General features: G+C 31.2%; 2 protein-coding genes across 10 annotated transcripts; one reads left to right on the top strand and one right to left on the bottom strand.

Annotated features, from left to right (window-relative positions):
- The first annotated feature begins 997 nt into the window (after positions 1 to 997).
- On the top strand, positions 998 to 8,254 carry CRTISO (carotenoid isomerase). Of its 3 annotated transcripts, XR_016524647.1 has the most exons (14): positions 1,059 to 2,245; positions 3,151 to 3,357; positions 3,446 to 3,545; positions 3,688 to 3,770; positions 3,905 to 3,961; positions 4,035 to 4,187; positions 4,361 to 4,439; positions 5,832 to 5,980; positions 6,085 to 6,219; positions 6,583 to 6,696; positions 6,798 to 6,902; positions 7,342 to 7,452; positions 7,535 to 7,643; positions 7,932 to 8,254. XR_016524647.1 is itself a non-coding variant. In XM_039047826.2 (13 exons), the coding sequence occupies exons 1-13, from the start codon at positions 1,616 to 1,618 to the stop codon at positions 8,003 to 8,005; spliced, it is 2,001 nt and encodes a 666-aa protein (XP_038903754.1). In that variant the 5' UTR covers positions 998 to 1,615; the 3' UTR covers positions 8,006 to 8,254. The 3 variants fall into 3 exon arrangements, 2 of the variants coding, with proteins under 2 accessions (XP_038903754.1, XP_038903753.1); XM_039047826.2 differs by lacking the exon at positions 6,798 to 6,902 and having other exon boundaries at positions 998 to 2,245; XM_039047825.2 differs by lacking the exon at positions 6,798 to 6,902 and having other exon boundaries at positions 7,923 to 8,254.
- Positions 8,140 to 15,993, bottom strand: ABCG22 (ABC-2 type transporter family protein). 7 transcript variants are annotated; one of them, XM_090307322.1, is made up of 11 exons: positions 15,854 to 15,993; positions 15,319 to 15,736; positions 13,390 to 13,457; positions 12,512 to 12,747; positions 12,231 to 12,386; positions 11,965 to 12,148; positions 11,569 to 11,877; positions 10,464 to 10,751; positions 9,373 to 9,657; positions 9,192 to 9,299; positions 8,140 to 8,804 (listed from the first exon to the last, which is right to left on the bottom strand). In XM_090307322.1, exons 2-11 carry the CDS (start codon positions 15,707 to 15,709, stop codon positions 8,583 to 8,585), a joined length of 2,247 nt encoding a protein of 748 aa, XP_090163448.1. In that variant the 5' UTR covers positions 15,710 to 15,736; positions 15,854 to 15,993; the 3' UTR covers positions 8,140 to 8,582. The 7 variants fall into 7 exon arrangements, with proteins under 7 accessions (XP_090163448.1, XP_038903749.1, XP_090163447.1 ...); XM_039047821.2 differs by having other exon boundaries at positions 13,390 to 13,460; XM_090307321.1 differs by having other exon boundaries at positions 13,390 to 13,460; positions 15,319 to 15,929.
- Positions 15,994 to 24,739: the final 8,746 nt, after the last annotated feature.

Below are 24,739 nucleotides of genomic sequence, written 5' to 3' on the forward strand. Positions count from 1 at the left end.
AATTGTGAGTTTACACCAATGCTTACTTTTGTTGTGCTCATTTTTTTTATTAATTAATTTAAAAGAAGTGAAATAATTTTATTTAAATTACTTTGCTCTAATTTTTCCTACTATCAATTTTTTTCCCGCTAATGAAAAGTGAGATGAAAATGTAAAATCTTGAAGACTAGAAATGATGTGAAATTCATCTCAAAACTTGAATATATGAAATTTTAAAAGATAGGGACACCAAATGAGAAAAAATATATAATAATTTGAATATGAAAGAAATTACAATCAAAATTTAAGAAACAAATATTATTTTTCCAAAAAGAATAAGGGCTAAGTTTCCTTCTATGTTATTAGCAAGGAAGCCAAGTTGTACCAAAATATTATATTCAAATTTCAACAAATCCCCAACTAGAAAGCAACACACAATACAGCAATAATTTCAACATGAAAGCTCAGGAGGTGAGCTACCCTTATTCTTTAGAGCAATTCCCCTTAGCTATCTTTTTCACAACAAAAGCACATGTACCAATCACCTTTTTTTGGTTGGTCAATACCCCATTCATCATGAATCCAAAACTTTTCTTTAGTCCCATTTTCTATCGGAGATTCCTGGGAGATAGGTTAATTGAGTTAACAATGGTTCATTAGACTTTATTAAGGTGAAGAATGTAATTGATGAGAATAGTTTGTTGGTGAGACATTGAGAATTGTCTCTTTCTATTTCTGTCACATGTTCGGAATCAGACTGCTCACTGTATAACGCATTATGCTGCTGGTTTTTCAAGTTCGGTCATTTTATCTCTTCCAATTTGGAAGACATGAGGAGATGTTGGGATTATAGTTTCTCCAATTGAGTTTTGGATATAATTAACATCTCTGTTATCCCTTTAATGGTTTTATTTATTTATTTATTTATTTAAAATCTAGTAAAGTAAGGCTTGAAACCTTAAACTCCTTGATCTAAAATGAGCTATGACATAAATCTACATCTAAAAATCCCATGGATAAGATAATTTGAATATAGTTCAAATCCAACTATTTATTACAATTTAAAAGGTCGATAGTTCAAATGAATGTCCCAAGTTCATTTCAATACTTTTTTTTTCACCTCCAAAAGCTAAAAAAGCATGCCAGAGAGCTAGAAGGCATGAGAGTAACAACAAACACTGATCTGTTTTGACATACCCATCAGCAATTTCAAGAACCCATCTCATCCTCCTCAGATTTTGGAGAATTTGGAAGAACGAGGAAATTCTGCCACAAATATCACACTAGAAGAAGCAAACAAATAGGAAATTCCTCAGCCATTAACAGAGGGTGAGGAAAATGGATTACAACGCCACCCACTAGCCAAGTAATTGCAGTTCCAGCTCTCCATTGCCCCACACAACAATCAATTTTCAATTCCATGCAAGTTACTCCAAGCTTAGAGCTAAAACCCCACTTCCATTTTTGGTTCTTCAATTAAAGAAGAGCAAATCGGACGCCCATTTTGTCTCATCTTCAAAAGGAATCATGGGTTGGAATCAAAACCCTCCCTCTGGTTTATCTCGCTTTGCAGTTCGAATCGAAAGTTAGCTCAACTACTGTACTCCTCTCCATCATCTGAAGCTGAAGGATCAAAATGGTTGTTATTCGCTCACTTTCCTTACCAGGGTTGGCGTTTAATTCTCCATCTGTTGTTTATAATTCCCATTTTCCCACTGGTTACAAGCTCAATGACTTAGATTTGGGGCGTAAAACTTCTGTGTTTTCTCGTCTGGGCAACTCCCAAATTCTATATAGAAACAAACCCCGATGCCAAAAGCCCAAATTAATCTCCGATAAGATTTATAGAAAGCTATGTGTAAGAGATTCCGAGTTCAATCGCAAGAATTTGGGGTTATTCAAGACCCTACAATCGGGGAATATGAAACCCAGAAGTTCACGAGCTAAATTTGTGGATACAGGCTTTTCTGGGGCGAATTTGGGGACCGGAAAGTTCATTGTGAATTCAAAATCGGCATTAGGTGTTGATGAAACTGTGGAGAGAGATGGAACAGCAGGAGGAGGTGAGGAGAATAGCCTATATGATGCTATTGTTATTGGGTCAGGTATTGGGGGTTTGGTTGCTTCTACTCAATTAGCAGTGAAAGGAGCTAAGGTTTTGGTTTTGGAGAAGTATGTGATTCCTGGTGGGAGCTCTGGGTATTACCAGAAGGATGGGTATACTTTTGATGTTGGATCTTCTGTAATGTTTGGTTTCAGTGATAAGGTCAGTTGTTGGGATGGAATTTAGAAGCTGCCCCTGCAACCCTTTTGTTAATCTTTATTAGTTCATTAACTATTGTTGTTAATTAGCATTCAGGGTGGTTCAAAAGATGATTTTATTGAGATGCCAGGCATGCTATGATTTCATTTTAGTTTGTTCACAAAGTGAGAGAGAGTTATGTTAGGGCTCTGATGTTAAAGTATCACCAGAAGGCAAACACATCTGAGAAAACTAGTCCCCTCAATTCTTTATCCCTGGATAGAATACCTTTCACGATATGATGCATATATTTTAATAAATGTTAAGGTGTACGTTGACGATATACTTTGCAAATCCAAGACAGGACTAGTGAATGTTAGAAGTAGATTTTAAGCTTACTTGCCTGGGTTGGAGCAGTGTACTTGTGTAAAAAGCCACGTAAATACACCAATTAATGTGTACTTCAGCGACTATGAAAGCATACAAATGAGCAAGGTTAAGTTCCTTAGCTCTAAGTGGAGAACAAGGCAAGTAGCACGGAAAACATATATGCAAATGTGGCTTAGGCGAAGAACTCTTTGGTGTGTATGCATCTCTCCAAAAAAATCAATGCACAGATCAGTAAAGTAAATTAGATATAGTGTTCTTCTACAAGATCTGAAGAGTGTTTTTCTGTGTTCTGACAATTGGGCTTTTTAAAAAATGATTATATCTTGTTCACTTCATTTCATTTGGTTGATAGGTTGCTCCATTTTGCACTTTCGATTTATATATTTGATATCAGAGCTGTATTCTGCTGTCTGTTAATGCAACTTCCATTTTTCATTCATGAGTTATTTCACAAGAAATATTGCTGTAATTTTGTCTTCTTTTTGAGTCATTTGGTTGGTAGTCTTCTTAGGTCTTTATTCAACGAATATGGTGGGCAGGGAAATCTAAATCTAATTACACAAGCTTTGTCAGCCGTTGGTTGTGAGATGCAAGTGATACCTGATCCAACCACTGTTCATTTCCATCTACCAACTAACCTTTCGGTACGGATTCACAGAGAATATGATGAATTTATTGCAGAACTTGTCAGCAATTTTCCCCATGAAAAAGAAGGAATCCTCAAATTCTATGGAGATTGTTGGAAGGTCAGTTTTTTTTATTGAGATGACTGCATCTTTCCCCAGATTTCTATCTTCACCACCATTGACTTACATGACATGCTTGCATGTGTAGATATTTAATGCTTTAAACTCATTGGAATTAAAATCACTGGAGGAGCCAATATACCTTTTCGGACAGTTCTTTCAGAAGCCTCTTGAATGCCTCACACTTGGTAATGATTTTTATTCTTTAAATTTGCAATTGGAGTAAGAGTTTTGAAGGTTGAAATAACGTTCACGATCACTTTTCATTCTTATCAACTATGTTCATTTATTAACTTACATGTAAAATATTTAAATATATTTACATTGCAGCATACTACTTGCCTCAAAATGCTGGAGACTTGGCTCGGAAGTACATTAAGGATCCCCGTCTGTTGTCCTTTATTGATGCAGAGGTGAGCTCAGAGAATTGTTTAAGTAAGAATATTTGTTGTAAGTTTATTATTGTTTATTTAGAAATTATATGGTTTTCTTTACCTACCACCCATATATTTCTCCTGACTAATTATATTTACGGTGGTTTTTGCAGTGTTTTATTGTTAGCACAGTGAATGCTTTGCAAACACCAATGATAAATGCAGCCATGGTAAGACGTAGTGAGTTTGTGGTGGACCTCTTTCTTCAATTTGTCTCGATTCTCTGAATGCTGTCTGCTTCAGGTTTTATGTGACAGGCATTTTGGTGGGATAAACTACCCTATCGGTGGTGTTGGTGGAATTGCGAAGTCCTTGGCAAAGGGTCTGGTCGATCATGGCAGCTCAATAATGTATAAAGCAAATGTGACAAAGATAATAACCAAAAATGGAAAAGCTGTGAGTATTTCTTTTTAGCATATTATAATTCAAACAAGGGATTGAGACTGAAATCTATGTCTTCAGAAAAGGTTATTATTGTCTTAACTAGTTGAGTCATGCTCGGCTTAGTTAGATGTTTAGGTTTGTGTTTATTCTGTTAACTTTTATTATATACTTGGTTTGTATTGTAGGTAGGTGTGAAGCTGTCTGATGGAAGGGAGTTCTTTGCTAAAACTATTGTATCGAATGCGACCAGATGGGATACCTTTGGTTAGTTCTTCTCAAGTTCTTTAGCTGATTTTTAGATGGCGTTTGGGGCAATGAGTTAGTTATTATAGTCCTAGGTTATTATAGTTGGGTTATGATAGTTTGTGTTTATGGTGTAGATTATTTTAGTTTGAGTTATAATAGTATGTGTTTGAGGTGTAAACTATTTTAGTTTGAAAAGGAAATAGTAAACACTGTAGCAAATAATAATAAAAATGATGAATGTAAAATAGTAAAAACTGTAGAAAATGAGGGTTTTGAAATAGTGTTGACGTTAGCTAATTGGAAGTTTTGAAATAGTTTTTATTATAGCAAGAGGTGGTTATTATATTTTGATGATAACCTTTGTCTCAAACACCCTCTTAGGGGTTGTTTGATAAATGGGTATAAGTTGTTGGGTTGGGTGGGTATTTATTACCAATGTTTGTTAAGCCCATAAAAAAAAATTGTGGGTTATTAAAACCACATTTTTTACCCACTCAAAACTAACCCTAAAAACCAGTGATATTTTCATTTTCTTCTCTTTTCCTTCATCTTCGCCATTTGGATTCTCCCCAGATCTGATTTTTTTTTTCGTCAAACCTTTGGAACGTCACTTTACCAAAATTTGATATGATGATTTGGTTCATTGTTTTTGTTGGATTTCTTCCAAGGACCGATCTTATCTTATGTTATGTTTTATCTGAGGCCCTCACTGTGTTATATTATAAGTATCCAAATATACTATCCATATTATATAAAAATAAATTGTATGATATGTGAAAAAATAATGTTAAGTTCGCAAGATTCAATATATATACATACAATATACAATATACCAATTAATTGAGCAGCAATATGAAATATATTTTGTTGGCATGTTTTACAGATTGAAGAGAACTAGAATTATTACGGTTTTTGAAAAGAATATATGAAAAATAATTTATTATGTTCTACAAATTGAGAAAACAAATTGAGATTGTCCAGTTTATGTTATTAATGATTTGAGAAAATATGTGTATATTTGAAAATTAATCAACAATAGCAGAGCATAAAACTAAAAAATAAAATAATGAAATAAAAAACAAACAGAAAAAAATAGAATTAATCTCATTCACAAAAAACTGATCAGATCCCCCAACTCAACTCAACTCAACCTTGCACAACAAACACAGACAATAATTACCAACTCAACTCAACTCTGCAAACAAACACAGACAATTTAACTCCCCAGATAATTTAACTCTCCAGATAATAATTACCAACTCAACTCAACTCAACTCTCTACTTTTATCACGCACCAAACACACCCTTAGTATTTTACTATATTGCTTGGTTGAATGTTTCATCTCTCTCCTATTTCCTTACTAGAATTTTAGTCATTACTGAATATGTATGAGCTTTCTTTTGTTTAAGGAAAGCTGTTAAAAGGAGTGGACCTCCCCAAGGAAGAGGAAAACTTTCAGAAACTTTATGTTAAGGCCCCATCTTTTCTTTCAATTCATATGGGAGTGAAAGCTGAGGTTTTACCGCCGGATACAGATTGTCACCATTTTGTGCTCGAGGTAGTTGATGCTTTTATTTGATGTCATTTTCAACAGTTTCATTTAACTTCTCATGGAATTGCTATGAAACTGATCGTTTCCTTCTTTATCATCGTTATTATTAGAATGATTGGAGAAGGTTAGAGGAACCATATGGAAGCATCTTTTTGAGCATCCCGACTGTTCTCGATGCATCATTAGCTCCAGATAGACATCATATTCTTCACATTTTTACTACTTCTTCCATAGAGGATTGGGAAGTGAGTATAATTTTTTTTTTAAATAATAGTCATTTTTTATTTTTTTTAGTAATGAAGTTTCAAGGGTCCCACTCTTATGATTTGTGCATAATGCATCCCCACTAAAATGGCGACTTTCCCCTCCCCTAATTTAGTTTGGGAAACAATAAAATTTTAAGTTATTAAAATTTTCAACCTGATTACCTGAGAGCTTGAATCTAGATCCTGGAGGAAACTCTTGTACATGACATTGGACATCAAATCATGGCAAATCTTAACCACCGGGGCATTCCTTGATTTTTAGTAATGGTCTTTGATTTCATTTCCCATCCCCCGGTTCTTCACCCTTCATTTGATTAGTTATTTCTTCCTCCTGTATACCAGGGGCTCTCCAGAAAAGAATACGAAGCAAAGAAGGAGCTGATAGCAGATGAAATTATTACTAGACTCGAGAAGAAACTATTTCCAGGGTTAAAATCATCTATTGATTTTATGGAGGTATATGTTTGGTTATAATTTTCTACAAAAAATCTTGCTGATTTTTAAAAGTGTCATGTATGGGAAACATTTACCACCTAAAACTGAACCGCTCCATACAGAATACCATGGTGCATTTGTAAAAACCCGAATCGAGATTGTACTTGTTAAAATGATCCGGAGAAGCATATACCTGATTGTTGCAGAAGTTTGTCTCAACATGAATGGTAAATAATTAAAGCAGTGAGTTCTATTATCAGTAGCCATATGAACTCTATTGGAGTATACCATTCCCTCTGATTATGTTGCATAAAAGGACCTGGACAATCATCTTTCCATATGCAGGACAGCAAATGTCATGAGTCTAATTTTCTATTTTGTTTTGTTTTTCTTGATCAACGAGGCTGCATTTTTATCTTTTAATTAGGCCTACTTTTGGTACTTCCATGTGATGTTTAAAGTTGTGGAATTGGAATGAACACTTTAAGTTGAATATAGTGAAAATATTACTTTTCTCTGGTTAGGAGCCTTACTCATAATTATCAGGTTAAAGTTGATTTTGACCTCTTGTAATGTTGCATATACACATTACTAGATTGCATTAGCTTGAGGCCGCAGAGTTACTCTAATGATATGTTGGTTGAAAAATTTCTGAAATGATGACAGGTCGGAACGCCGAAAACACACAGGCGATTCCTAGCCCGTAATGATGGTACCTATGGACCAATGCCACGCAGCACTCCTAAGGGATTACTTGGAATGCCATTTAATACAACTGTGAGTTTATGATTGAATGCTAAGCTCTTGTCTATGCTCGTTATTTATATCCAACTGAAGGGCCACCAATTATGATCTGCAGGGTATAGATGGGCTGTATTGTGTCGGTGATAGTTGCTTTCCTGGACAAGGAGTAATCGCCGTAGCCTTTTCTGGAGTGATGTGTGCGCACCGAGTAGCTGCAGATATTGGTAAGCTATAGGCCATTTTTGAAGTTCCAGATTCTTGGTGATTATTTATCAACGCGGGTAGTCTATAGAAACAAATTTAATATAGTGAGATAAAGTAACAATTGCAGTTAGGTCTGCCAACCTTTAAGATCTGAACTTCTTCGTTGATCATCATCTCTGAAATGAATGACCTGTTTAATGGACTACACAACTCATTGATTCGAGTGCTGATTATCTCTTCAACTTCATATAGTTTCTTCTTAGTTTGGCTAGACTTTCACTGCCCCCTGATTCTTTCAGCTTTGACAGGGCTCGAAAAGAAGTCCCCAATTTTGGATGCTGCCCTTCTTCGGCTACTCGGTTGGTTGAGGACCTTGGCCTGAATTTTGATGTGAGAATGTACCATATCCTTATGTGCCATAACAGTTTTCCGGGGTCAGTCATGTAACAACTGCTGCTGTTTAGAGATAGAGCACTAGTAGGCAGCCTCATATTCATACATTTACAATTCATGTGATAGTACCCAATTTATCAATGAATAAAAACGGGTGTACCAAAAAAGCACATTTGAACTGAGTGTTTCTCTTATGGAAAGAAAGAAAAAATAAAAGTTCTCCCAACATTCTATGTTATGGATTTGGAACTAAACTCTACTGTTTCAGGCTACTATATTTAGATGTTCAACTGTTCTAGCTAGATGCTGAAGTGAAAAGCACCTCGGCTCCATGAGCAAGCCATATCGATGATAACATGTTCGTTTTGCCTTCGATGTGATTCCCCATCTCAGAAGGTAAGTTTCCTTCTTCTTTTAGGAGTACACAATACCAAGAAAGTTCCCAAAATGGAGATTTTTACTATATGTTAGACCATGCAACTCAAATTCAAGCTCAAGTAAGCCAATGCTCTGATTGTTCTTGTAGCAAATCATCCTCTGAGAAAATCTTGTGCATTCTGTTTGTATTAACTTCCTGAGTGAAGCCTCATCCTCCTCAATGAAATGTAAGCCAAGAGACGATACCCGAAAACCATGGCGATTAGCGCAGTAACTTCAACTACCCCATTGTCCATTTTCATACCGTTCACAGCAGGTATGATGTTGTTGTACTGGACCTTTAGGAGGAGCTTGTACGTGTGGTAGTTGAAAGACAGATAGCGGATCCAAGCTACGAAGACTGGAACTTTCTGCAAAAATTTATTTGATGTGTGAATACTTGTGGAGGAAAATGATTTTTTTTTTTAAACAATGTTTTTAAGGTTAAAATAAGGTTGTTGCTTATTCCATTTTGGTTAGGTGTTTGGGAATGTTTAGTTTCTATATACCTTATGCAAATACGTTTTTAGTGTTGAATCTACTTCGATAGTAGGACTAAAAATGTAGTTTGCTCAAAGTATATGAATGGTCTAAAACCAAACTATCAAAATTATAGAGATCAAAACAAAATTACATACAGAGATCATAATAACATATAAAAACTCCGTTATAAATATATATCCTTACGTCAAAGTATATGAGCTAATAACCAAACTTTTGAGATCAAACTAGAATCTTGAAAGAAACATGTTAGTTACCTGTACGAAGAATCCACCAGCAAGCATGAAGGTCATGACGGTGACGGAGGCCAAAGTCGTGGCCTTCTTGACATCCATGAGTGTAGCTCCAATGGCCAACCCAAGCCCCTATATTGAAACAATCAATCCTTCAAATTACTCTTCCAAACAAAACCAAATGAGCAGAAGAAAGAAGCCAAACCTGAGCAGCTACAATAGAGAGGAAAACAGTGACCATGGTGAGGAAAAAAGGAGCAGCACTAAGCCTTAAGCCTGCCATGAAGTAAACAACAAGAAGGAAAAGGATAGGCAACAAGAGATCCAGAGGAAGATCACTAGTGGTTCTTGCCAAAAAGTAAGCACTCAATCTATACATATCAGCTGCTCTTTCTTTGCTTAACATTGCTCTCTCTTGTGGGAATGTGAATATTGCTGTGAACACTGGGAAGAACCCCCAAAATACTGCTATGAAGAACAATAACCCAGCCTACAAAAATTGCAAATCCAACCACTTTAATTAAACAAACAACAATGATAGTCATATGAAATTGTTAATATTCAAGGCCAAAAACTCTTTCAACTACGTATAGTTTAGCTGATATATAGTATGTGTTAGCGACAAGAATGAAAATATTCGTCTACATGTCGATATTTCCGTAAATCAAAGGGTTCGATATCGATTTTTAATATCTATGATATCTTCGGTATTTTTTTTAATAAATGTTTGTAAGACTTAAAAAATGTTATCTATGTAGTCTAATATGAATATTGATAACAATATCCATAACTTAGTTTGAGAGTAAAAACAATTTAACTATTGATCTAAATAAATTATATATATATATATTTTACTTATAGAAATATTTGTCGATATCAATATTTTATCTATATATTCATAGATATATCCGTAAAATTGAAATATCAATATCGACATCGATATTTTAATTATTGGTTAGCAATCAAGAGGAATGAAGTTCGAATAACCAATTTCGGGATCTAAATAACTAAATTTAAGATTTAATGAAAGCACATAGATTAAAATGAGAATTGAAAATAAAGGGACTAAAATTAAAGTTACTTAAAAAATAGTAGTTTGTATTTGATTAAGTTTTTAAAACAAAACTCGTAATTAAAAAAGAAAAAATATGTGATCAGATTTTTAGTTTTTCTGATGAGTTTCACCTCTCTGAGCATGCAAATAATTTAATAATAATAATCACATGCATGAAGAGAAAATCAAAGCTTGCTGCAAAAATCATTCAAATTTCTACAACAATGGAGGAGTTGAATTACCTGATCTTGCAAGCCTTTTGGACTGTTACTTTCCGATTGCCACCAGAGTAACCCTAGAATTATGGCGGTGGCGAGAACTTGAGTGATTCTCAGCCAGCTGAAGTATTCATGGCGTCTTTCTTTGATTCCTCTTCGGAACAGTATCGAGTATTGTTCCCACCAGCTCGCTCCCCATTGCCTTTTCGAACTCGATCCCTTCGATTTCAGCTCTTCGTCCATCGTCAAAGGTGTCAGCATTTTACTCTTTTCCTTCTCTGCAACTCTCGTCTCGTACGCCTCCACCAGATACTGCTTTACATTTTTGTATTCAAATCAAATCTTAGCCTCCTCTACTTCATTTGGATTTTGCATCTAATTTGACTTCTCTTTGCAAACTATGTTCTTACTTTGGGTGAATATTTTATTATTGTCAATGTGTTCAGTTTTATTGTGCTTTACTTCTGTTTATCTAACGAGTAGACTCTTCTCAAGTTGTTGTTTGGGGTTGGATCAGATCTAGGAATGGAACTTGAAAAGTAAGCTACGAGAGACCGAAGAAATTGTTTCGAAACGAATGGATTCCTAATTGTAATATGTGGAGTACAAAGTATGTGATGGTAGTATTGATTCTTGAGTGTTGGTTCTTTCAAACTCTAGGAAGTAACATAATTTTGTCTTTCTTTGCCTTGTTCTTAAGAAAATAAGAGGGATTGGTAAGTTGGCTTTCCATGAAGGTTTAACAAAGTTATGGCTGGGAATGGGATAGAATCAAATCATGTTTCAGATGAAGAATTCAAAGAGAAATTATAGTGTAGTATAGTGGTGCTCTGCCTTGAAAACTAATATATATGAAAACTGGAAAAGTGGTTAAGGGTTAAACTGGAAGTCTAGACTGGTTTGGAAAGGTTAACTTGATATGTCTTCTAGAAAATTATTATTTTTAAGTAGTTGATATAGTTCAGACAAATATTTTTTGAGACTTAGATGATTTTCAATTCTGCTATGGAAATTCTAGTTAACTGGACTCTAATACAATCAGGTTGTTTCAAATTGGATTCTAATCATATTAAAATCAAAGCTAGAGAAGTCAAGAATCAAGATTGTGGCTTGATTTCCTGAAACATACCTCCTGCACTAGAGTTGGAGAAGGTCTATCCTGTCTATTGTCAGCCTCAGAATTCTCTATTTGCACCTTATCCTCTAGCTCTGATGGAACAGACACATCATTCAGGTTACCATTTGCAAGGTCAAGCAAGAATTCCGCAGGATTCATTGCAATAAGTGGGGAACATCCTATAGATGAGAAATAACTCATTGCTTCTGCTGCTTTGCCATAATAGATCAAGCTTCCCTTCCCAAGAAGAATTAGCTTGTCAAATTTGTGAAATAGTCTGCTTGATGGTTGGTGAATCGTTGTCACCACGGTCTTCCCAGCCTGCCACGGAAGAACAACTTAATCATTATATGTTGGAGCTAATCTGCAAAATAGAAGAAGAATGGTGCGTTGAAGATATGTATATACTTCAGCTATCTCATGTAAAATCTGAACAATTCTCAATGCAGTTGTAGAGTCCAGGCCCGAAGTAGGTTCATCAAGAAACAACAGAGAGGGATTGACTAGAATCTCATTGCCTATAGAGACCCTACGTCTTTCTCCACCTGAAACCCCACGGACAAATGAGCCACCAATCATTGTATCCTGGCACCTGCAGAGGCTAAATTGATGAGCGTCTATTCCAGAAGAGTGTAATATCTTATGCTTCAGTAAGAGAGAGCTGACAAGCTTACCTTTCAAGGCCCAGCTCATAGATGACATCAATTGCACGCTTTTCCTTTTGCTCTTTCGTCAATGTACACGGCAATCGAAGCAAAGCTGCATATCTCAATGTTTCTTTCACTGTCAGGTGGGGAAATAGAACATCCTCCTGCATCACGAATCCTATCCTGTAGTAGCATTTTATTTTGTCAGGATCGAAACTAGTTTCTTAATTACCATTCTATTCTACATCAGTATTCTTTAATTGGATCAGTATCTGAAGTAGACCATGGACTTTGTCCAGAAATCTTGCCTGCTTTTCAGGAACTTGTTGTATGGTTGATCATTGTAAGTAATGGAACCACCAGCTGTAGACCGTATGAGCCGCCCTCCAAGCAGATTGAGTAATGTTGTCTTGCCACTTCCTGAAGGTCCCATTAAGGCCAGAACTTCGCCTGGGTTTACCCGACCTGTAATCCCATTCAGGATCTCCTTCTCCACATTTGTCCGCAATCCTTTTATGATTACTTTATAAGTAACATCCTTGAACTGCAAAGTATTTCATCCAGAGAACAGGATGAACTGAGTTCAGTAAAAAAATGCAGACAAGCCTAAGTCACCATATTTTAGGGAAAAGATTCAACTTGAGTTAGAGATGGCTATGTTTTCCAAAGGGTATGTAAGTAGATCCATATATTAACACTTCTTTCCCTCTACAAAGTGATGCGTTGATTAGCTTTTTTGAGCCCTGAAACAACCTGATTGTGGTCGTGCATGGACTTGAGTGTTTTAAAAAACCAGCTAGTCTAAGATTAGGACAGTTATTCTTTTCAAGGTTTTTTTATATTATCTTTTTGGCTCTTATTATTTTCTCTCAGTTAGGTGGAAAGATGGGATGAGTCTTGTACATGAATTGTCATATAAAATGAAACTTTTGTACAAGACTGAACCTGACCATGCTATAATTTGCATGCTAGCTTAGCCATGTTCTATGTGGGTTGTGCTTTTATCTCTACATCAATCTCCCTGTCTTTTGCCTGTCCAAATAGATAGACATAAATTCATTTGCTATCAGCAAAACAACACATACAATTCTGAACACACTCATTTTTTTTGGTTGTCAAAGATTTGGTGGACATGTATTAGGGGAGGAATCACTTTATTTCAATGATGAGAGTACACTTGATTTACCTTGAGGTGAATGGGCATGGTAGGTTCTGTTTGAAATCTGGCCTTGCATGTTCCTGCTTCTACATCCTCTGCTGTTATATTATATGCATATAGATGTTAAACGGTTATGTTGGGAATTTATCCCAAGATACTTGATTCTCGAGGAACTATTATTATTAATATTTTTTAATATGAGAAACCAACATCTATTTAGAATGATTAAAATGGGAAAGAAAAAACTATACAGAAAAGGAAATATATTGATAACTTGCAGAATAAGAAAATACAAAAGAACACACGAAGTAGTTTGAGGAATTTGGACCTCTCCCTTCTTAGTAATCTCAACCCTAAACAAATAAACCATTGATTGTATTTTTCCTTGCTGATTCACTCTATGTATAACAAACTCTTATGACCACTTCTTAACTAGTGACTAACATACACTCGGTGTCAATAATTTTTTGGTAGCTAAAAAAGATCATCTATGTAAGAGTCGGAAAGAGTAAAAAATGTCAATTAGATATACAGGGAAGGAGTCAAAGATAGGGAAGGAATTTTGAGCCTATAAATATGAAATTGAAGTCTTGAAGGACTTGACTTTTCCATTAAAAATATTTCTAAATTTGTGGGCCCTGGTCACTCTACTGGTTTGCTGATTTGATTATGAGTACCAACTCATAGCCTTTCCTTTTCAAGTTTGGTGTCAAATACCAGTCAAAAACACATTAAGTGTCCCAAATTAGGCCAAATCACTGGGGGGGGGGGGGCCCCCCCCCCCCCCCCCCCCCCCCCCCCCAAAAAAAAGAGAGAGAGAGAGAGAGAGAAAGAGAAAAGGAGAAAATGCAAGCCAAGACAAATTGCTGGTTGGCCAGTGACTGTTCAAGTATAGTGTTTAAAAAATTAAAAGAAGGTGAAAAACACACTAGACTTGTTTTGCTTCAGAATCTTTAGATACAGTGAGGGAAGGATGGAATGCTGTAAACTCCAAAATTGTACTTATAGTACTTGAATTCCGGGGGATTATTAATAATAGAGCCAAAAGTACAGAAAAAGATTTTTTTTTTTAGTTTTTAATTCTTTTTTTTTTAAGTTTTAAGTATTATGATTATTAAATTGGTATGAGAGTATCGGTATCTTTTTTTAACCCTTACTTTCCCATGCTTCAGAAGTATAACATATATAATTTATAATTAGAGAGATAGGCAGAAGGTCAGACATACACAACCACAAGATTTGAGTACTTTTGTTGCCACATTTATTTCTAGTTTTCCCATTGTAAGGGAAACCCTGACACTTTCTCTTTATCAAACAAAAGGGGGACCAGAAAGATGGATATGAGTTTCTAGCAAACTCTTTTGAAGGTTTTATTTAAACAGAAGTGTCTCTGAAAATCTTGTGGGAGGACTGGGTCCCACATCCCAACGGTCTCTCATCTTCCTTTTTTGTTCACTTTCCTCAAAACTCTTTCCGGTTTAACACATTGTGTGGCCCATATCAACAAAAAAGTAGGAAGAAAAACATGAACAAGAAATGAAAGTAGATGATGAAGATGACCACGACAAATCGTATAGTTAAAGCATTTTCTAATCTCATAAATATTCATTTGTGTTCTTGTTTAAGTGAATTTCATTCTTAAAATTTAACTCTGTTTGTTTATATAAGAGCTATACCACTTGAAAATTCATTGTGGTGGACCATATCAAAAAAGTAGGAAGAAAAACATGAACAGGAAATGAAAGTAGATAATGAAAATTCGTTGACGATATATATTATAATTAAAGAATTTCTAATTTCATGAATATTCATTTGTGTTCTTGTTTGAGTGAATTTCATTCTAAAATTTTATCTCAGTTTCTTTCTATTGTAAAGAGCTTTTACTATTATATACAATACACTTGAGAAAAAAGGAAAAAAGAAAATCAATTTTCAGGTTGATTGAGAATTACTTACGTATATCTTCATCACTGAATGGCTTGAAATCTCCAATTTCATCAGGTGGCAAGGTGAAGCCAGTAAAGGAGAATGACAAGCCCAAGCTCGCACTTGAAGCTCTACTCAGAGCTGCACCACTCCCCAAATCATCCAAATCCAGCTTCAGCTGTGCACTCCTAGACTTCCTGATGTGCGTGTTTCGACCACCACCGCTTCCACTGCCACGCCCCGGTGAAGGAGCTGTCAACGTTTGTTTACTCGACTTCCTCGAGAGAGTTGTGCTGCCACTCTCCCCCACCACCCCATTTGCCTCGGTGCTCGACGTCGGTGACTTGAATGCCGCTGCCACCTTCTCCAACAGTTGATCGGATTTCGTCCTCGCTAGACCTAATGAACTTGTCTTTTCCATGTTGCCTCTCCCAACTTTCCTAGCTAGCTATGATATTTATATATATATATACACATAATATGAAGAGTGTTGACATAAAGTAATGGTTTGACATTCATCATTGTGAAAGAAGAAAGATTTATTTAGTTCATATATTGACCATACCTTTTTTGTGATGTTGAATTAGGAGAGTGGAAATTCAGAAGTGAAGAAGTTGAGAGGTGGCTCAATCTATTGCACCTTCAATGGTGCACATTCACTTCTTATATAAAGAGCAATAAGAGGGAGAAACAGTTTGTTTTTTTAGTACCAATAATACCCTTATATTATATGGCATAATACAATTTTGCCTATATCCCATATTTGTGCCCATGATATCAATTTGACTTTTGAAATGGTAAGTTTCTTTCTTTCTTTCTTTCTTTCTTTCTTTTTTTTTTCTTTTTTTCTTTTTTAAATAATAATTATTATTATATATATATATATATATATATATATATATTTAAGGAGAGACATTTTGTACCATCTCACCCAGCATCAATCATTCTCAAACAACGCTACCATCTTAGCCGTACACGTGTTCAGAAATTTCGTATTTTTTGTACCCAAGAGATCTATTTCATTTTCAAGCAATTTTCATTGAACAAAGGTAGTACATTGCCTTTAGTACAATATCATACACAACAATTTCGATATAAATATGTAGGGATAACTATAGGTTTTAATATCTAATGCTTTAGCGGTTAATTTCCTTCATTGATACGAGTTAGAGAGACTAAATTAAAACTTTTTAAACAATAAGGATTAAACTAAAAAAAATATCCAAACATTCCGGATTAAAATAATACGTGTGTGTATATATATATATTTCGACGCGATCACGATGACACGAGTTATTTATGGGCATCATTTTGCTTTCTAAGTTAGGGTTTTCGAGTCTAATTAAGAGAAAGCTTTAAACATTAATGAAGACTTTGTAAGAGTCTTTGAGAGCTTCTCATGCATTGCCTGATGAATTTAAGGCCAAAAGAATCAAATTTTTGGTTTGAGTTTGAGGTCCTTTTTGGTGGCCAAATGTGAGGCCATGCTTTCTTCTTACATTACCTCTTCACAAAGGAATTGAACAAAAACTTTTGGAACTTTGTTTTCATCCACTTGATGTTTACATTTTTTTTTTTTTTTTTGAATTATGAAACATTATCTTGTGTATGTATGCAAACACAACCAAAATACTGTTTCATGTTCAACATCTTTAGATAACCATGTTTGTTTTGTAGGAATATGAATACAAATGTTTTAAAATATTTAGTTTTATAGGATTTCAATATGGGAATGTCTTAAAGTAATGTATTATTTTAATAATATTCTACTATTTAAGGGTTGTTTTGAAATAAAGGAAAATGAATTAACTTATTTACAAATATAATAAAATTTCACTATTTATATGTGGTAGACCGCGATAGGCTGCGATAGACATCTATTTATCCCTATCATTGATAGACGATGATCTTTTGTAATACTTGAAAATATTTTCAACAGTTTTATAATTTAAAACGGTTTACCCTTGATTTTAATATAATTTGAATTGATAATAATATAATATTTTACTGTTATGAAATCTGTTTGTATTAATTTTACATATTGTTTTTTAAACAAGTTAATTTACGTTGTTTTGAACTTTTAATAAAGTATATGATAAAAATTATTATAATTTCGATTTTCACTTGAAATACTTGAATTTATTTTAAAAGAAGACAATTATATAGTTTCCAATATTTTTAAGTAGATTATATTTATACATTATCAAAATAGAGAAAACAAAATGGTAAGAAATGATATCAATTTGTGATAGTCTTTTCTTTCCATCTAAAATTTGGATGATCACTCTTGTTAAATTAAAATAAATAAATAAATTTCACTTTAAATTTCAATTAAAAATAAATTAAACTATATATCATACAATTTAAATAGATATGTAAATGAACCATATGAGCATAGTGAATTGTATAGAGTTGTTATTACTCCATGGATATATGATTTATTTTAATTATAAAATGAATAAATAAAAGTGGTGAAAGAAATGACCAAAAAATAAAAGATAAATAAAAAGAAAGATGCCCATGAAAAATCATGTTCTAAAAGGGATCAAGAACTCTTGAGATGCTTCCTGTATAGGCATACAAAGATATTTAGACGTTTAGGGATGTCGGGACATCCGATATTTCAACAAAATAAATAGCATAATTGAGATGTCCATCTCATAAAACTCTTGAATTCTTCACTAAACCAACATTCCCTAAATATTTTTCAATAAAATAATTTTTAATAGTTTTTTTTTTCAAAATCCAACATTCACAATGAAACCATTTTCCAAAAAAGAAAAAAAAGGTAAGAAATCATGAAAACTTTTTACTTTTGAACTATCAATAGTAATGACTTTTGAATAATGAAACTTCAATAAGAATCTATTAAAGAATTTAAATATATTTTCGATCTATTTAAATATAGTTAAGTAGATAAGATATTAATTACCGTCTTAAAAATTATCAATAAATTGAGATGTTCACAATATTAAAATAAATATATTTTTTTGAATTCCAAAATATTATTCCTTTAGACATGCACCAAATGATTAAGCAACTAAAAATGGCCTTAATAATTTGGTTCAATATTTGTGCCATCAAGAAAGGAATGAGTTGTGCCATTAAGATCTTATCCACTCAATTATTAAACACACACCTCTCCTTCTTTAATGCTCCATATTATTTCTGTGTCTAGAACTTTTCTCCACCTAAATTCTCATCCAAATTGATGGATTATATTATATTTTAATCACTAACTTGGTATAATTAAAGGTCAAATGTATTTAAATCTAAAGAGTGAGATGAATATACACGAAATTCTCAGAGGTATAAGTTTTCAAAAGTGATGTTTATTAAACACAAAAACGAGCATAACTCAATTGATATACAGATGTGTTAAGATTTAACTAATATAAATAGAGTTATAAACTCATTTTATATGAGATATTTTTAAAGATAACTACAACAAATAGCATTTTTAGGATTAATAATTAAGTATATAGCAGCATCTTTAAAGAATTACAAATATAGCAAAATCTATTAGTGATAAGCTCTATCGCTGATACTCTTATTAGCTATGTAGTCTATCATTGATAAACTCCTCTTAGTTATATAGTCTATCACCGATAGACTAAGAGTTGGATCTAAATTTTGTAATATTTGCAAGTTTTTTTGTATTGTACTATATTTATTAATATTTTGGTCTGATTATTATATTTGTAACTGCCCATTTTTAGTACAATAAAAATATTGAATTTGAACTACAAACTTTTTATATGCTAACATACGTGTATGTCAGTCGAACTAGTTAATATTTCAATAATCAAATGATATATAATATAGAAGAAAAAACTCAGTAGCACTCACAAAAATTTGACACAAATAATTTTTCTTTTGACCCTTTTCATAATTAATGTATTTGTTTATCCATAAAGCTTAATGAATGCTTACTGGGTTTTAATGGAGACATAGTTTTGACCTTTTTTTATTTTTTCTTATTTTCTTATTATATTTTGGGATAGTTTTGACCCTTCTCATAATTAATGTAATAAGTTTTCATTCAAACTTAAATATAATCTTTGCATAGCTAAATTGTTATTGATTTGTATCACCTCTTACCATAAAGTTAAATACAATGTTTTCTTCCTCTCTTTATAATTTTGTTTAAATTAGAAGTCTAATCAATATATTTTTCGATTCGTGTCTTTAATTATGTCAAATAAATTCTTAAATTTTCAATCTTATGTTGTCTTGGACTTTAAATATTTTCCCATAATTCCTTATACTTTTCATATATAGTATCCAAAATGTCCTAAAATTCTCAATTTTATGTCTAATAAATTTTTGGTATATTCAATATTTTTTTAAAAAAATTACTAAACACAAATTTAAAAATTTAGAATTCCATTAGATATGTAATTTAAATTTATATCTAATATCATAGGATATTTAAATATTTTAAATATGCCATTCATCTATTGACATCAAATTGAAAGTTTAAGGACTTAATTAGACATTTTTTAAGTTTATAATCCTCTTAAACCCATACTTAAAAGTTTAAGAGATCTATTAGGTTAAAAATCACTTTTAGTCCCTAAAATTTTATAGAAGTAACAATTTAGTCTTTGAAATGATTTAGTCCCCGTACTTTCAATCTGGTAACAATTTAGTTATTATATTTTAAAATCTGCAATGAATTAGTCTTAATGTAGAAATTATGGTTAAGATTTAATGTGATTTCATGCCTAAATAAACCAATAAACTAATTAGAGACTCATTTTTTTTTAATAAAATATAAAATCTACATCATATAGTAATAAAAAGTAATATCTAATTTTGATAAATATTTTTACGTTAGGAACTAAATTGTCACAAATTTGAAAGTACAAGTACTAAATTGTTACATACTAAAGTCTATGGATTTAATTGAAAGTACAAGAACTAAATCGTTAAAAACCAAAATTTAGGGACTAAATTGTTATTTTAATGAAAGTTTGGAAACCAAAATGTATTTTTACCGATTTATTAAATATTTTTAAAATTTTATGGAATAAATAGATACAAATTTAAAATTAGTTAGGGACTAAACTTATAATTTAAGATGTAATTTAAACTTTTCATATTAAAAAAAAAAAAAAAAGGAGAAATAACAATTTATACCCTTGAACTTTGGGTGATATCAATTTAAACTCTAACTAATAATTGTATTAATTTAAACCATGAATTTTGAGATTGTATCATTTTAAACCTCAAACTAATAATTGTATCAATTAAACTTTGAACTTTTATAAGTGTATCAATTTAAACCCAGAAGTTTCATAATTGTATCAACTTAAGTTCCCCATTATGTTTTATTTAGATACATTTATGAATGTTCAAGGTTTAAATTGACATATAAATAAAAGTTTAAGATTTAAATTGATACATTTATGAAAGTTCTAGCTTTAAATTGATAGAATTACTAATTTGGGGTTTAAATTGATATAACTACTAGTTTGAGGTTTAAATTGATACACATCCCAAAGTTCAGAATTTAAATTGATACAATTTTTAAAGTTTAAGGTTTAAATTAATATAATTGTTAGTTTATGGTTTAAATGGATTAAATGATGGGTGAGGAGCGATGTGCAAAAAAGGACAATTTTGGCAGCTAATGGTAAGCACTAGGATATGTCTTTTGGTTGGGTGATTGCTCAGCATCCACCCACCACAATCTGCCACGTGTTTCACCATTTAATTAATAATTAATTTTTTATCCCTTTATTTATTTATTATTTTTAGAAAATATCAATTTATGTTCATAATCTTTAGTAATTGTATGAATTTAAATTCATAACTAATTATTTGTATTGATTTAAACCTGAAATTTTGTAAATGTATCAATTTACATTCCAATTGAAATTTCATTCGACTAATTCGAATATATTAAAAATATAAAAATATTCATTTTAAAATTAATACGTTTCGAATCACATCATCTAAAAATAGTATTTTTTTTTAAAAAAAAAAAAAAAAAACAGAATTTGATCAAGGTACTCTAGAAAATGTGTTAAGAAATTTATCAAAATAGTTACAAAAATAAATAAATAAAGTAAATTTATAGTAATAAGCTTGTAGTACAACTTCACATCGTTCTTTAAATTATCCCTATATGTCAATGCACAAAAAGGGAGTAGAAAATATATATAGGATAAGTTGAAAATAGTAAAAAAAAAAAAAAAAAAAAAAAAAAAGGAGAGAGAAAGAAAGAAAGAAAAAAGGAAAAAAGTACTATTATATTATTTTTACATGTTTTATTCCTGTGTTTTTGTTTAATATTAATTTTTTTAGAAAATTATTAAATATTATTTTTACCTTTAATATAGTCAATTTGATCATTAAAAGTTTTAATTTGGTTTCTTTAATTTAAAATATTAAATTATTAAATCGAGTATAACTCAAATTAATATATAAAGTGTGTTAATAACTACGAAATTTGTGAAAAATTAATTAATATCTTATAAATATGTCATCATAAATTATTATTGGGATGATTATATTAAATATTTCAACTTTATTTTATTCCACGAATGTTTCTAATTTGACTTAATGTCACTAACAATATTGAGGTTGAGGGAGTAAAAATATGAGGAAACGGTAAATTTTTGAATAAGCAAGGAAGTTAATGTCATTTTGGTTCATATTGAAACTTATAAAAATTAGAAAAATCATATGAAAAATAAGCCTGAATTAAACAGTTCAAAAAAAAAAAAAAAAAGTTTGTTAGGTAGGCAATTTATAGTTTATTTGACCGGGAGTCTGTCTGTTCTTGAAAATTGTTACTGAATTATGTGATTCAAACAATGAAATTTTGAATAAAAAACAATCTTTTTATGTTATAGTGTATTCAGATTTTGAATTTAAATTTTAAAATGTGAAGTTACATTAAAAAAAAAAAAGATAAAATGATTAGCAAATATAATATTTCATGTTATTATCTTAATTGTTTGTATTGTTAAATTAAAATATGTATTATATAGTATATTATAAATTGAATATATATCAACATAATAAGTATACCTAAATCAAGTTGATAAATTAATTAATGACAATTCATATTCAACCTAATCTTTAGTGAGCAATTATAATTAATTTTATGGTTTATAAATATATAATCAAATACATTTTATACAATTGTTTAAATTTAAATTTAGTTTTTGAAATTTACCACTAAACACAAATATGTGTTTTCATTGTTTTTAAATTTTTGTTTCTAGATTTCATAATACTAAATTAATTCTAATTTTTGAAACAGTAGAATCAAATCGAAAGTAACTTGTCAAAATAATCATAACACAATTAATATGAAATTGTACTATCAACTTCACTGTCTAAGATACGATTTCATATTTTACATAGAAATTAACTTAAAACCACTTTATTTAAATTCATAATTTAACCTTTTTTTCCATTTCATTTATTTTTCAAATATGTACACTTGAATAATGACGAGCAATTGAGTATAATGAAATGAATATAGATTGCTGACGTCCAGTATTAAATTTTACTAAAAAAAAAAAAAAGAAAGAAAAATAGAAAGAAAGGTCTAACCATATTAATTAGAGATGATTCTATCAACAAGAGCGTAACTCAACTGATATAGTGTTCATACTATCAACTTCGTGGTTTGAGGTTCGATTTCCCTCGTGGTTTGAGGTTTGATTTCCTTACCCAAAACTTTAATTACAATATCTTAAAAAAAAAAAAAAAGAGAAAACAAAATATTGACGTTGACTAAAATATTTAAACTAATTTTTAAAATTGAGAAACTAAAATAAAATTTGATAAATAGACCCTTTGGTTCTTGAATTTGTAAAAGTATCACACAGATCCTAAAAGTTTTAATTTGATGTTTAATAAATTTCAACTTTGCATGTGATTAGTTCTAGACATATTCAATTTTTTTTAAAAAAAAAGAATTAACAAATATTTTATAATTTGCGTCAAAGAGATTCTTGATTATTTATTTTTTTTAAAAGCAATATTAAATAAAAAATTGAAAATTTAAGCCTTGTTTGGTAATTGTCTTTAGTTTAATTAGTTTTGAAAACTTGTCTTGATTTCTGAGAACACTCTTAAAAAATAGGTAACAAAATAAAGAAATTAATAAATGAAAATAGTGTTTATAAGATTAATTTTAAAAAATCAAATGGTTGCCAAAACTTAAATGATTACCACACATAATTTTTGAGATTAATTAGACACTTTTTAAAGTCTATGAACCTATAGTCAATAAAAAGTTAAAACGGAAAGAAGGGGGATTTTCAAAAATAGAAAAATGAGGGAAACTATTTACACAAAATAGCAAAATTTTAATCTTCTTTGATAGAGGTTGATAGAAGTCTATCAATGTCTATTAGTGATAGAAACGGATAGAAATATATCACACAGATAAAAGTTAGTGTCTGTTAATATTTTTTTTATTGTTTTTATAAATAATTTGACATTGTTCCTATAAGTGAAAATTTTTCCAAAAAGAATCATTAAAATTTATTTTCATGGATCATATTCGTAATTAAATAAAAAGATGTATGTGGATAAAGAAGAATTGAGAGAGAGATGAAAAGTACTAAGTAGCAAAGGAAAAAGGCAAAGAGTTGTCGTTTTGATTAGTAATGCCAAAACAAAAGCATTTAAAACTCACCCTTAAGTCTTTTCGAAATAAACAAATAAATATATTTTACAAAATAAAAACAGAAATAGAAATAAATAATCCTTTTTTTTTTTTTTCCCTCATTTCTTTTTCTGTTTGTTTTTGTTCGAAAAATCTAAACAGAAGAGGGGGCGGTGCCCGGCTCTTCAGGTAATACCACGTGACAACGACGTGACCTTCTTTTCTGTCATTGGCCCCTCCATTTTTTTCCATTTTCTTATTTCATCCCACTTTTTCTTCTTAATTACTCATTTTTTTCCTGTAGAAAAATTAATTTGATTTATTTTATTTGTCTCTAAATTTTAAAATATTATATTTTTCTCTTTGAATTTAGTAATCATTTGGTCAATATTCTAAACTTTTACTCTGGAGTTTCCGCTAATGTTCACTTTGGCCTTTGACATTAAGTTAATTAATTTAAATTAATTATGAAGGTAAATTTCATAATTAATTTTAATAGTGATTGAAAATTAGTGAAAACTAACCAATTATAATTCTTTTGATTCATGATAATTAATTAATAATCATTAACAGTAGGATTTCAAATGTGTATATTTAGTGAAAAAATCAAATTCAAAAATATAAATTTTGACACTCCAAATGAAAACAAAACTCAAAACTCAAAACTCAAAAGTGAAAATATAATAAAACCTAATTATAAAAATGGAAATTAAACTCAAACTCAGAAGTCAAAGAATAACATTTTAAAATATAGGAACCAAATAAAAATTAGACCCAAATTCTAGGGATAAAAAACGTATTTTTCTATTTTCTTAA

This window comes from Benincasa hispida, chromosome 11, assembly GCF_027475165.1.
Source record: "Benincasa hispida cultivar pf3 chromosome 11, pf3_genome.v1.1, whole genome shotgun sequence".
NCBI lineage: Eukaryota > Viridiplantae > Streptophyta > Magnoliopsida > Cucurbitales > Cucurbitaceae > Benincasa > Benincasa hispida.

Coding starts and splice junctions, on each gene's coding strand:
- ABCG22 (XM_039047821.2), bottom strand. CDS start 15,709: ATGGAAAAGACAAGTTCATTAGGTCTAGCGAGGACGAAATCCGATCAA. Junction 12,387..12,511: donor AACAAGTTCCTGAAAAGCAG/GCAAGATTTCTG, acceptor ATGCTACTACAG/GATAGGATTCGTGATGCAGG. Junction 12,149..12,230: donor TATGAGCTGGGCCTTGAAAG/GTAAGCTTGTCA, acceptor TAGCCTCTGCAG/GTGCCAGGATACAATGATTG.
- CRTISO (XM_039047825.2), top strand. CDS start 1,616: ATGGTTGTTATTCGCTCACTTTCCTTACCAGGGTTGGCGTTTAATTCT. Junction 4,188..4,360: donor TAACCAAAAATGGAAAAGCT/GTGAGTATTTCT, acceptor TTTGTATTGTAG/GTAGGTGTGAAGCTGTCTGA. Junction 7,644..7,922: donor CCGAGTAGCTGCAGATATTG/GTAAGCTATAGG, acceptor TGATTCTTTCAG/CTTTGACAGGGCTCGAAAAG.